The sequence below is a fragment of the Manacus vitellinus genome, unplaced genomic scaffold, assembly GCF_001715985.3.
Source record: "Manacus vitellinus isolate BGI_N305 unplaced genomic scaffold, ASM171598v3 scaffold_0_pilon, whole genome shotgun sequence".
In the NCBI taxonomy this organism is placed as follows: Eukaryota; Metazoa; Chordata; class Aves; order Passeriformes; family Pipridae; genus Manacus; species Manacus vitellinus.
In genome coordinates, this window is record NW_021938789.1 from 54,384,096 (window position 1) to 54,397,594 (window position 13,499).

At 37.5% G+C, this 13,499-nt stretch overlaps 1 protein-coding gene across 1 annotated transcript in view; it reads left to right on the plus strand.

Moving 5' to 3' along the window:
• The window catches only part of SLC10A7 (solute carrier family 10 member 7), a 152,493-nt gene that overhangs the window by 41,978 nt on the left and 97,016 nt on the right, over positions 1-13,499 (plus strand). The window contains exon 5 of the mRNA XM_029959591.1: positions 9,943-9,981. Coding sequence (XP_029815451.1) covers positions 9,943-9,981 — 39 coding nt within the window. The remainder of the gene's footprint in view (positions 1-9,942; positions 9,982-13,499) is intronic.

Sequence of the window (13,499 nt, forward strand, 5' to 3'; positions counted from 1 at the left end):
AAAAAGAAAATTTCAAATATGAGGTGAAAAGTGGTGATTCTAGAGGCAGGGACAACTTAGGTTTAAAGCAGATGTTTCAATACTGGGATATCCCTTATGCTGGGTATTCCAATTTCCAGCCAGCTATGGATGCCAATGAAAAGGTCAGTGTACAGTGCCACAAAGTACACGGTTGACGTGAACAGCACGTTTGTGACTTTTGGTGGTAAAATAAGCTAATAAGCTTGTGCATTTTGTGGTCTAACAGCCAGCACAGCTTTTGGTGAGCGTGAATAGAATTCTGCACGTGAAACCTATAGGTTTTAATGTTTTCTCTCCACCTTTTCTTTAGAGAAGTAAAGGCTATATGGCATTCTGCCCCATTAGAATAAAGTAAATTACTTCAAGGAAGTAATAAAAGTAGCTTGAGTTGCTATATATTTTATATATTTGTTTACATAATAAATATATACATATATGAATAAAAATTCCAGAGAACAGTTTCAGCATTTTTGTAGTTCATGATGTACTCCTGCAGATGGCCAAATAGCTGTGAAACCAAGTCCCTAGACTTGATTGGCATTAATCCTTGCACTGTATAGAGGACTAGCCTCCTCCATCCTACCCCCTTTGGGGATCCACTTGGAAAATGGGGACAACTAACTGATTAGAATTTAGAGATGTTTGGGGCATGTTTCAAAAGAAGTGTGGTGGTAAATACTGACATTGTAATTAATTTGTTTTCAGAGGAAGAAAGCTTGGACCTTCAGTTGTTACTCATCCACTGCTGAATTCCTTAGGCATATTTTAGGGATATGTAATATGTAAAGATGCACATTTAGGCACTTTCTCACTGTGTATGTGTAAGTTCCGGTTATATGAATTGCTAATATAGAGGATGAAAGTAAGTGAGCAGCATTTAAAAGAATGCAGTTGCATCAAAATTGTTCCTTTTTCACCTTCAGGCAGTGGCTGTTATGCTGGTCTCTTTCATATAGTGTATAACTTTTCTTTCACTCCTCTTTCTACCTCTGCCACAATATTGCAGCGTGTAGAGATTTGCCTGGGCTCCTAAAAAGGGAATTTCCAGTACCATATAATACTGGCTTAATGTAAAGCCTGATCTTTGGGCTAGGTTAAAAAAAAAAAAGAGATTAAAAAAAAAGGAAAAAAGAAATTGTTCTTCTTTGAGATATGGACAGAGATGTGTTGATGAGATAAAATCTCCTTATCTTTTCACTGTGACCTGTGATTCTGACATGAGCTCCAGAGCTAATTTTTATTTTACAAATGCTTGAGCTAGGCTTCCCACGCACCTGGCTTGCACTACTGTTATACTTCCCATCTCCTGGCATTGAACAACAAATGGTGAAGATGTTACCAGTGGCAGTTGTGACAGTGACTTTCATAACAATGCTACTCTGAGCTGGTTTTGATGGCAGAGCAGTTAAAATGTCTGGTTCTGCTACTAACTGCCCAGAAAGCAATATGACAGTGGGATATTTATAGAAAAATACTGGTGCAGGCACAGCCTTACAGTTAATGCAAAGGGCACCTTTTAAAAAGTGGCCTTGTGCTTTCATTTCACTTCAACAGGGAAGTAATACTCTTTGGAGTTGTGGGATGCATTGTTTAACTAGACCTCTAATCATGTTATGGATGATGTGTCTCCAGGAGAATCAGGGGACAAGACCTTTAAGTGTTTTTATCACAGCTTAAGATCTCAGAAAATGTGAACTTAAATAAAAGTATGTTTGGGAGGTTGTTATTGCTCTGTATCCTTTTGAGGATACCTTCCACAGTAATTTTTTTATTTTTTTTTTATTTTTAGAGAGAAAGTCACTTACAGTTATGAAGTGTTTGACCATAAGAGAGGAACAAGTTGGCAGTACTTGTATAGCACCTTTCAGCTGAGCCTCCTTTATTAAATCATTGTTCAGCAGTCCATTTGTTCTGGTGCAAGAGCCAGTGTCTTCACTGCTGAGGTAATAAACCTGGAGTCTCTGAGAAATGCATGATGTCCGTGAGGTTTGTGGGTAGTTTTCCTACAAAAGTGTCAGTGTCTGGTTAGATTCTTTCCTTTTTGTCCTCTAATCACGTTCCACAACCCAAATGTATGGCTTGCTGAGGCTTGTACTTTAGAATATGTAGGTAGAAGGGGGAATTTACCTTGTTTTCCCCTGTTTAGGAAAATGGTGGAAATGGACTTCACATTTGGGGAAAAATACAAAAATTTTGGCTGTATGCCTTCCCAGGAGCTGAGAGATTTCTGGCATGTCAGAACCATATGAATTCCGTGGAGGAGTAGGTCAGATGCTGGAGCATGGTTTTTATGTGCATATGGACTGGTATGAGAAAGCATGTGTTGTATCAAGTCTGCCAGCTTTAAATTGCTGCTTGTGAGAATGTTTACGCTGGCACTGGGCACTAATCTTAATGTTTGCATTTATAATTTTTAAGTAGAGGAGAAAAAAGAGGAACTGACTCTGTTTATTCATGCTGGTATTCAAAAGTGCACTGTAGATGCTCAGGTTGCTGGCCTATTGGGGTGTGTGATGTTGGAACCAACAGTGGAAGGCACTGTGTCTTGTGAGTGTGACTTTGTGTTTTTGTACTGCAACTGGATGGGGGGACAGGAACATCAGCTTCAGGGTACTGCTGGGCTTGGGGTATGGCTGGTGAAGGACTGTCACACAAGGACAAGGTGAGAGTATTGGTGGCTGTCTCTGCTTACAGCCCTTCTCATCATCAAAAGGAAATGGACCGTGGTTGATTGAAAAAAGTAATCTCTTTTCCCCTTGGCATCCTGAAGGAATAAATGAGAGTTTGCAGAACGTGTGTTGCCTACGTTTGTGTTTCCAAATACAGCCTACATAGGCCTTTACCCCTGCGAAGTCTTTTGAGCATTGCACAAGTTTTGTATGCTACACAGCCACATAAGCGTCTGGTATGGGTAGATCTGTGCCATTTAGGATAAAGCAAAGAAGCTATGAACAAAAGCAACAGCACTGAACAGCTGGTGATCTGGGCTAGTAAGGCACAGTGCATTATGTCCCATGAATCACCTCGTCTCTTCTGTACCTGAGACCAAATCTTGGCTCTTTCAATGTGAAAATGGACATTCCAACACTTAAGAGGTTCTTTCTTCTTGGCTTCTTTCTTGTGATCTTTCTGATACCGATAACAAAGACTTTTGTTTTCATTCAGCTCAGTTATATAAGTAATTTCAAGTAAAATGATCCAGCCATACAAAGCAACAAAGTGTTGCTTTCCAACCTTTGTTCAACATGCATTTTCTGTTACTAATCTCTATATTAGTATTGGTGGAAATTTGTAGCGACACATAAATGTTCCTGAGATCTGAATGACTCATCTTTTCCATTTGAATTGTTAGCAAATGTTTGCATTCTAGTTTTACTCTCTGGAAAAAAAAATGAATGTGTATACTTTCCTAGTTCTTAGTCTTCATCTCCTACTGCCTCTGAGTGAGAAATATCATGCTGACACTCCAGAATTCCCTGGAGTTATTCCAGTTGCTCTCAGTAGAGAGAAGGTACCATTTCTGACCAAAGGAAGGCAAGCCAGGGTAGTTTTCTTTCTCTGTCTCAATACTGCTGACACTGTCGCTGAAACAGAGAAATCCTTCAATGGAAAGCACCACTAAATAAACTAAATAAGTGTGTTCAAAAAGCTTTCCTTTTGACATCCCCTCGATAGATGTTTTTGTATTTATGAATATTATTACCCACAGGCAGTGACGGGTATGAGGAACTACAAAAATGGGGTAGTGAAAGGCTGATTTTCAACAGAAAGAACTTGGCTAGTAAGGCGTAGGAGGCAATAACTCTCTGCCAGTGGAGGCCCCAGCTTGTTTCCATGCACTGCTTGTGTCAGAATTCTGTTCCTGGCTGAAGCAGTGTGAACTTCTACTCAGGCCATGGCAACATCTGCCAGCCCGGAACAAATCCGTAGCGTGCGCAGCTTTGGGTGGCTCAACGAGCTTTTTAGAAGGCATCATTCTCTGGATGATGTTCCCCTGCTGAAATGCAAACAATGTATTAGTTATTCTGTTTTTATCTTCTGGTGCCTTTTCTGTGCCATTTCCATAAAACTGATTGTATTTCAACCATGTTCAATAACCGAAATGTTTTCGTTTTGTCAGCACAGCTCTAGAGGTGAGTTGGGAATTAGGTGATATCTTTTTCCCAGTCAACAAATTGTGTTGGGCCACGGGTGACATGGTAATGGATAAAATCATAATCCCCTCCATGCTTTGGTCATTTTTTTTGTTGGTGTTTTGGAAGTTCGTTGGTTGGTGGGTGTAGGTTTTTTGTGTGTGTGGTGTGGATTTTGTCATGATTTTGTTTTTTAAGAGGATAAGGTTATTTACATTTGTATGTCGCTAAAATAAGTCAATATTTTTATAAGAGACTTTCTGAACATCAGCTTACATTTTTTTTTTTATAAAATTTATTTGGAGTCAAAATTCATTTGTTATCAAAATCTGGGAGTTTTTGGTTGGTTTGTGGGGTTTTTCTTGGTTTTGTTGGGTTTTGGAGGGATTGTTTTTTTGTGGTTTTGGTTTGGGATGTGTGTGATTGGTTGTTGGTTTGGGGATTTTTGGTGGGTTTGTGGTTTTTTTCTTTTTTGGTTTGGTTTGATTTGTTTTAAATGAAATACCATTGTTGAGGTGCCCTATCACATATACACATGGTCCAGATTCATGTGTAAGATGCATACTTCAACTTCTGCTGAATTCAATAAGGAGCGTATATACATCTCCAAGAGTCAAAACTAGACCCTATTTGTTTCTCAAAGATGATGTTGGATTGTTAAAAAGGCATGTGCTTCGCCTTTGAGGGGACAATTGGGCAGCTAGAGATTTTGTTGAGCAGTTAACACTGCCTCTTTCATTTTTGCCATGCTGTAGCAGGATTTTTATATGCATTTTAACAGTTATTTAAGAGTCCCCATATGCTTAGAAAGGAATCTGAATATATGTGCCTTTTTTAAAGCTGCATCATAACTAGGTTATTCCATCAATACAGTGGAATGACTGGGAGCTGCAGTTGGAACAATATGTAAAAATACAGCTTGTAAAAGATTTCCTTTATTAACTGTCATCATCCACAGAATATATGTTCAAATAAACGTTGTGTAATAACTAAATTTGAGATTAATAGGCCCCTTAAGAAACAGCGAAGTCATTCAGGATAGTCAGTGAAAAATAGCCTGTAAGACTGTAACATGCACATATTGTCCTGCTTACATGCTCTCTCTGGTGTCATTCCCATTTATCAATGTCGGCAGGCTCTGTTCTCATTAAAACACTCTTGCACAAAAGCAACTTAATTTTCTTAAGAGAAGAGGACACCTGATTCAATTTAGTACTCGAAACCAGGAACTTGAATATATATATATATATTTCCCTGTCTGAACTCAGATGAATAGTTATGAACAGCAACACAGATTAAACCTTATTAGGTATATTTATATTCTGTTTGCAGTAACAGTGCTGTGGCAAATAGCTTTCTACAGAGCTGTAACATCTTATTATTGGAAACAGCAGTTAAGACATGAGCTGTGGTAACACTCACATGAGATTTTATTTTTAAATAGGAGATTGAAGGAGTTGTTTAAAGGGACTCTGCCAACTCATTCAAGCTACTGCTGATGTCCTGCCTTCTTCTTCCACCTTCTTGAACTACACTGATCTCTTTGGGTAGATAAAATTTCTGTTTCTGTACTGTTCAGTCAAACCATTTCCATCATTTTCTTAGGTTTGTTTTTGCTTTTCTTTCTTGCTTTTCTTTCTTGCCTTTCTTTCTTGCCTTTCTTTCTTGCCTTTCTTTCTTGCCTTTCTTTCTTGCCTTTCTTTCTTGCCTTTCTTTCTTGCCTTTCTTTCTTGCCTTTCTTTCTTGCCTTTCTTTCTTGCCTTTCTTTCTTGCCTTTCTTTCTTGCCTTTCTTTCTTGCCTTTCTTTCTTGCCTTTCTTTCTTGCCTTTCTTTCTTGCCTTTCTTTCTTGCCTTTCTTTCTTGCCTTTCTTTCTTCTCCCTGTCAAATATGAGAAGTAGTTGCATTAAATTTTACAATAATTAGCTTCATTACTCTGCCTCTTTGGCCTTGGCCCTGAAATAACCTTTCCACAGAGCAGGGACCATTCAGGGCCAGATAGACCATACTGTCCATAGCATGTGCTCCCCCAACCATGGGGTTCCTGGGGGGAAGTGTAGGGACAGTTGTCTCCCTAAAGGCTGCCAGGTGACACTCTAGAACCAAATGTTTTAGTGGTAAAACAATATATACATATTGGCAAAAAAGTCTTTTACTTCTTTTAATATGGTCCACATACAAAGCTATGAGGGAGGCACTGTTGTTTCTCTATACTCTGCAGCAGAGGAAATTCCAGTTGAGTATCAACTCAACAATTTCATTCGAATCCTGCTGATAATGATAAAATGTTGGGGTTTGACCCAGGTATTCCAAATGCTGCCAGTGTATATTTTCTTTAAAGTAGTCAGGCTGCATTATTATCAAAAGATATTCTAGTCTAATAAATTCCAAGATACTTTAGTTTGATACTAAAATAAAAGGCAAAGAAACAGATTTCAGAATGTATTCTGTATTTAATGCTATCAAAACCTAGACATGCTTGTTTGATTTGCTGTCCAGTCACATGTGTGTACTTCTGCTGCATTTGGGTACACAGCTGAGGGGAAGTGCTCAGCCTCTTGGTTGTGGCTTTGCCTTTTTTTCATCTCTTCCTGACCGTTGTTGCTGTGGGGACCGTCTTGGATCTTTTTGCTGTCACTGTTACAAATCTTAACAGTGTTTTCCATACATATGCATTCCAGGATAAGATGAGCGAGAGGGCTGAAGCTTTGTGTTAGACTTGGGTGTGAGAGAAGGAAAGTTGCTGCCAAGTACTGCCAGATAAGTGTCCTTCATAGGTGGCCTGGTCACTTCCTACTTGGAAGTGCTCCAGGAAGTGACAGCCAGTCCTTTCTGGAAATAGGCACCATGAGAATGTGTGGGTGGCACTGGGCTTGAGAAAACAGAGTTGACTGAAATTGTACCTGCCTAATGATAAGTAAGTTTGTTGTTTAGTGGAGCTAGCTGTGTACTACTGTAAGCTCAAGTGGGGCTGTACATGCTCTTCTGCACTTGCCCTGTTAGGAATACTGGCACTGACTCCCAACCACGCCTCTGAGTTGATAAAAGCTTGAATAATTTGTCGAGTTATTAGTACTGCTGCTTTTGAATGCGATCTGACCTTACATTTCAATACGTGGCTGTGCATTTACCTTTTGAAAGGATCTTGCTATTGATTTTGTAAAGAACTCTCCCTCTTATTAGCGGTAATTGCAGTAAATGGTTTGCAAACATATGCAAATCTGAACTTGGAGTATTCTAAAGACATGTAAATGTTTTCATGTTTCATTTAAGCAGACTGCAGATAACCTGATATCTGTTGAAGCACAAAAAGAGCAAACACTAAAAAAAAAGTTATACAATAATAGTGACTAATAAATGTTTCAAATAGAAAATTAAGAGCTTGGCTGTATCATGTGTCAGCATTAATGTTTACTTGTATCATCCCTCTAAGGATTTTAGAGTGCTTTTTAAGGAGTGAATTAATTTTGACAATGCCCTGTGAGGTATGTATCCCTCTTGATAGAAGGGAGTTGGAAGCACAAAAGTGTTTAAATTCTACAGGGTCATGCTACTAGGTATGTTTAATTACAAATTGGAGCAGTTGATTCAGTTTACTACCAGTTTGTTTAAGCTGAACCAGAATCACAGATATAAGCCCCAGGTTTGTGATTATGAGAAAAATTTACTTCTAAGTTTATTTTGCAGGGGAAATGTTCATAAAGAGAACTGCAGATTGAGTAAATGACATGTGTAAGTCCTCCCTCACTGAGCCAAATAAATGGCTATAGCTAATTTTGAAGTCTTCCTGATTTTTTTTTTCTTTTCTTTTGCCTGTAATGAGCACTTAATCATCTGCTATGGATAATTTCTGACACTTTAGAAAAAAGGAATTAGAAATTGCAAACTAGTTTACCCCCGAACCAGTCATGAACTTTTGCACATGACAGGCTGAATAACTGAAGCATAAAATTTGTCCAAGGTTGTTGTCTTAGTATGTGTTACATGCTTGAGAATACTTAAAAATTCCAGAAATATTCTAGATGGATCAGGAAGGAAGAAAGAAAAAGGTTGATGATGGCCAAAATATCACCATCTAGTATCACCACTGTAGAACCATCTAGTATCTCTCCTTAACACCTTTCCAGGTACAGAATTTCTCCTGGAAGTGGAATCGCAGCCTGTTTTAAGTAAAAAATGTCATCTCTCTAGATGTATCTCAAATCAGGATTGGTAGCCATGCTCTAGGTTTGTGTGGATGATTGTAATGTGTCTCTGCCTTGCTACATGAAAGTATCAGCTGCACAGCTTCAAATACAGGTAGAAAATCCTGATTTAATTCACACTTGTTGAAGAATTGTTGTTTAAACTACTCACTCTTCCTTAAAGCTATGATCTCTGGCAAGAGAAGCTGTTTGGACTTGTGCCTCTTTTTTTTATGTTCAAAAAAGAAATGCTGATGAGAAAGAAGTGTTAAAATATGTTGCTGTAGTTTACAACTGTCAGCTATGATGTTTTATTTAGCTGTACCTATTCAGATGCTCCCTCCGCAACATGGGGTGCCATATGCCATTGTCCCTGTCAGTAAGCAAGTCAGCAAAGGTTTCCCAGTCTGCATTTGTTTTTGTATTTGGGCCACTGAGGAGCCGTGGTCCAGTGCCATCTTTTATTGATAGGGCCAGCAGAGGAGGAATCTAATGAAATTATCAAAGCTTTGAATTAATTATGAACTTGAATAAGAAAGCTAAGCTCTCTAGAGCCAAGGATCTCATTACCCATTCATTTTCATTGCATCCTCTTATGGAGCAGAAGGCAGGTTCAGCTACGGCTCCTACCCTGATTTTGGACTTTATTCAAACTTGCTAAACTCACTAGCATCCACTTGTTATTAATCTGTGGCTGGAAGTGTCCAGGGTGATTAGTTTGACTCTGCTCTAAGTCGGCACGTAAATGGTACATTTCCCTCCTCCCTTTCCTCTTATCTTTGCTATGTGGCTTTTCATCATCAGACTGGCTGCCATACAAGAGTTTCTGTTCTTTCTTGGTAATTGGGGAAAGCTATGCAAGACTCAAGTTTTAACTTCCTGGAATTTAATGAATTCATATTAAGAAATAATACTGCTACCATATATTTCCTGGATATTTAGGTAAGCACAAACACTTATAAAGTCAGTATCAAAATTGTTTATTTTCTTATTTTAAAAGACTATGGTGTTAAAAAGTAGTGACATTTTGGCCTCAGAAATATGGGGTCATTGTGGTTGTGGGTTTTTTTGTTGGGTTTTTTGGTTTTTCTATTTTAAATTTGTCGGTCAAAGTACAAAAACTTCTCTATCTCTGTGAATACTTTCATGATGAACTATTAAATTAGTTTGTTTGCCTCATTAAGATTGTTAAAAGTGTATGAAAATGCAGCATTTTAGTTAAATCAGATTATGCTCATTTCAATTAATATGTCAATATATAAAAATGTTCCTGGCAAATTAGAGCAAAAGCAGTGAGACCAAGATTCTCTGTAATATCTTAGTTCTTGTGGGTATTTCTCTTCAGTCTGTCGGCAAGGATTTTCTTCTCCTCCTGCTTTTGTCCATTTCAGCACATTATTTATGAATGCATAAACTAGAACCTATCAGTCTTCATAAGTTACAGGCCACTGGCAATTTTTTAAGCAGTGGCTAACTGCCTAATGGTCTCTGTGTGTGTGTATTTGGAGAATCTGATAGCTTGTTGGGCTGGGGAATAACATTTTGTTCTTGTACTGTAGCTATTTTACCATTGGTGATATTTATCTTTTTTTTTTTTATTCTTCAGGCAGCTGCTATATTTAATTCCGCTTTTGGAAGTTTTTTGGTAAGTAATACAGTATTTACAGAAGTGCTTTAATAGTCTTATTTTTAACAGTATTATTGGTATGTTTGTATTTTTCTCACATGGTTGTTGGTGGAATTCTACCATTCAAATGGCAAAAAAAATTTGAAACATCTTTCAGTTTATGTCACCATGCCATTAAATACAGATATTACAATTTCTTTTCTTGAGAAAAGTAGTGAATAAATTGTCTCTGCTCATGGTAAATTAATAATGTGTAAACACATCTTAATTTTCTCCTTAATGGGTTAACAGTATCTATTATTATGCAGATGTTTCAGACATGGGCATCAATATATTGATTTTTCTAATAAGGCCCATCAAATACTCATTATTTTCTATCAAGAGGCCATGGATTTTGAAAAGAAAACATGACCCAGCTGATCAGAGAGTAGATGCTAATTTACTCAGTGACTTGTCATTTGTTTAGCATATTTTACTGTCAGTGGAGCTACTCAGTGTCTCTGAGGAACACACTAAAATAGCTGGATATGGGAAAGCAATCAATCCAGCTGGAAATATAACTGTTCCTTTAAAAAGCAAAAGCAGTATTTGCGGTCCTCATGGTCTACAAACATTTAGGAAGGACATTGTAAAGAACACTAAATGTATCTATGAAGAAAGAAAGAATAGATTTCTTTTATTGATGTGTTGTTTAGAGAGATACTCATGAATATTAAATAAAAAATTTTTTTATATGTTGGCAAGCTACTATGACTGATTTTTTAATTTATTTAGGCAGCTAATAATTGAATTTGTTCTTATTTACTAAAATTTACACGTTTAGAAGTGTCTGTTTGGGATTCCAGTCTTGTGTCCCCAGAAGGAGGATTGTGATGTATAAAATGAATAATGACAAAAGAATTCAAATTAGGAAATTAAAATCAAAACTGCAAGTACAAAATAACTATTTTTTTTTTTTTTATAAAAAGCTGGCATTTAGGATTTTAAGTATGAAAAGCTGTACTGCCAAGAGAGAAAGTCACGTGGTATTTTGAAGTTATTGTGCTGCTGCTTTTTTGAGGAACCAGGTTAAAGTTAGGAGGGTGGATGTAAGTTTTTTTTTGTATAGGTGACCATTCACATTTTTAAAATATCAATTCCCAAGTACTTGTCCTTTTTGTCACCTATAATCTCCTCCTCCAGTGGGAAGAAGGCTTTTTCTGCCTCAGACTGTGGAATCCCAGTGTTGGAGCAGCTCTTGAGTCTGTGTGTGTGCGTGATATTTTCCCTCGTTGCTTGGCATGAGCTCCAGTTTCTCTGCTGTCCTTGGCTTTCAGTTCAAGAGGTTTGCGGGAATACCCAAAGGCTCAGTTCAGCTGACATTAGGAGATGTCTTTTGACTTAAAAAAAAGAATTTAGGCTGCACTGCATCTGACTACAGTACTGGCTCCTAGTAAAGCAACAGAGATAGGTTTTTAATTTCAAGTACCTGTTTTTAGCTCTTTGAAGAAATCTCAGTGAAAGAAGCTGAGCTAGTTCATGTGTTCATGCAATACTTCTGATTTTGATCTTAGTTCACGATTATTGGAAAGTTCTGCTTACATGTAATTACCTCACTTCACTTTTCATTCACTTCATATATTTTTGGAAATCCTGGAGCAGCATTACAGTAAACATTCTTCTTAAAAAAATTTCCAGGCAAGACTTTTCAAAAATATGAAATATCAGATAGAATGAAACCACAGTACCGGCTGATCTTTTTGTAGTTACTGATTTTTTAAAAATAAAATTGTACAGACACTGGCCACCATTAAGTTACAAATATGTCTGCACACTTAAATGCTTGTTGTGGTATTCTAGTTTGAAATCATGGTTATGTAGGGAATATGTATTTATGACAGAAAACAGATCACAAATATGTTTACTGAAAGCTTTGTTCTTAGAAACTTTTTCAACTACGAAAGGATAAACCTTATGACTGAAAATGCAATGAGACTGTAATAAGTAGTCAGAGTTGTTTATCAGTTTCACAGTGCTGTTGGTCTACAATGCCTTTAATTGAGTGGCTCCAGATGTGGAACACTAGCATGTGGTCACTTACAAAGTAAGTTTTCTGTTGAAAAACTGGCAAAGCATTAAAAATATATTTGTGTGTGTGCCTGTGTATGTACATACACACACACTGGTTTGCAGTCAAAAGTGTTCTATAAAATGTAAAAATAATTGGCCTGTTTCTGAGGAGATAACAGAAAGTCCTAGTTGTGGTGGTGGTGTTGAAAATCCATCAGTTTATATTGGTACCTAACTTAGGTTCACCACCTGTAGCCAAACCCTTATTTCTTACATCTGTAATTCGTGATGAATCTAAATCACATTTGCATTTTTTCAACCAGTGTCTGATGATGAGCAGCATGTGGATAGGCTTAGATGCAGTTATACAGGTTTGTGACCATACCCTGACAGTTACACGTGTCCTGGAGATAATTTGGAAGGCTGTGATCCTGGCAAGGCTGAAATATTTCTTATGTTCCTGTTTACAATGTGTAGCACACAGACAGGTTGCTGCACTTGGGGGCAGCCCTGACAAAGCCAGGATAGTGTGTTGTCTGTTTTCAGACTATGCCCTGTGGGGCAGTGCCTGTGTATGACAGTGTGAAACAGGCTGATTTAAAGGGGCTGAAAGATGTGCTATGCTGTTTACTCCTCCTGCACCCCCTGCCCCCCTTTTTTTTCCCCTTAAGAGTAGGAAATGGTCTTCGAGAAGTTAAATTGAAATAAGTTGTAGAACAAAATGTCTGCAGGAAAAGACTCAGCATAATGTTAGAATTATACTGGGATGAACTTATTCAGATGAAATGGAACACATTGTGATATGCAAAATGTAGAAATGCCAAATATGTCTTAATGAGCAGAAATACACTTAGATTAAGCATCTGGAGGTGTTTTCACCAGTACAGAGATTTACAAAAACTACCAACCAACCCTAAATTAATTCCTTTTAAACTCCACCAAAGCCCATATTCATATAAATATGCAGACAAAACAATGCATGGAATGATACTGTACATATTTATTTTATTGACTTAGCTTAATAATGTCCCAGGTCTAATTAAAACACAGTGTTTGAATGAACTAATTGTTACAGAAAAGTGTTTTTATATAGCTAGATTAGTAATAACTAACGATAGATGAATTCAATTTACATAAATTTCAGCCAAGAGAATATTTAGACTCATACCACAGAGGATTGCTTGGAGTTGGGTAGTTAATATCATTATCTCCTCCCCTCGTTTAAACAGTTTGGTTTACAATAATTGTGTAACATAATAAGTGATTTCAGCTTTTCCTCTTAATGATGTTTTAATAAAATCTGATAGAGTTTTACTAATACTGGCTGGCTGGTTGTCACAAGGTTGCACACAAATGCGTGCTTAGATCTGCTGAGATAGAGAGCACTGAGGTAACTGCTTCCATTTGTAGGAGAGGATGCTTTTGCACCTAAAAGCTAAAGAAATTACCTGGGATGTTAAGTATAAGTCTGCTGAGATTCTTAACAT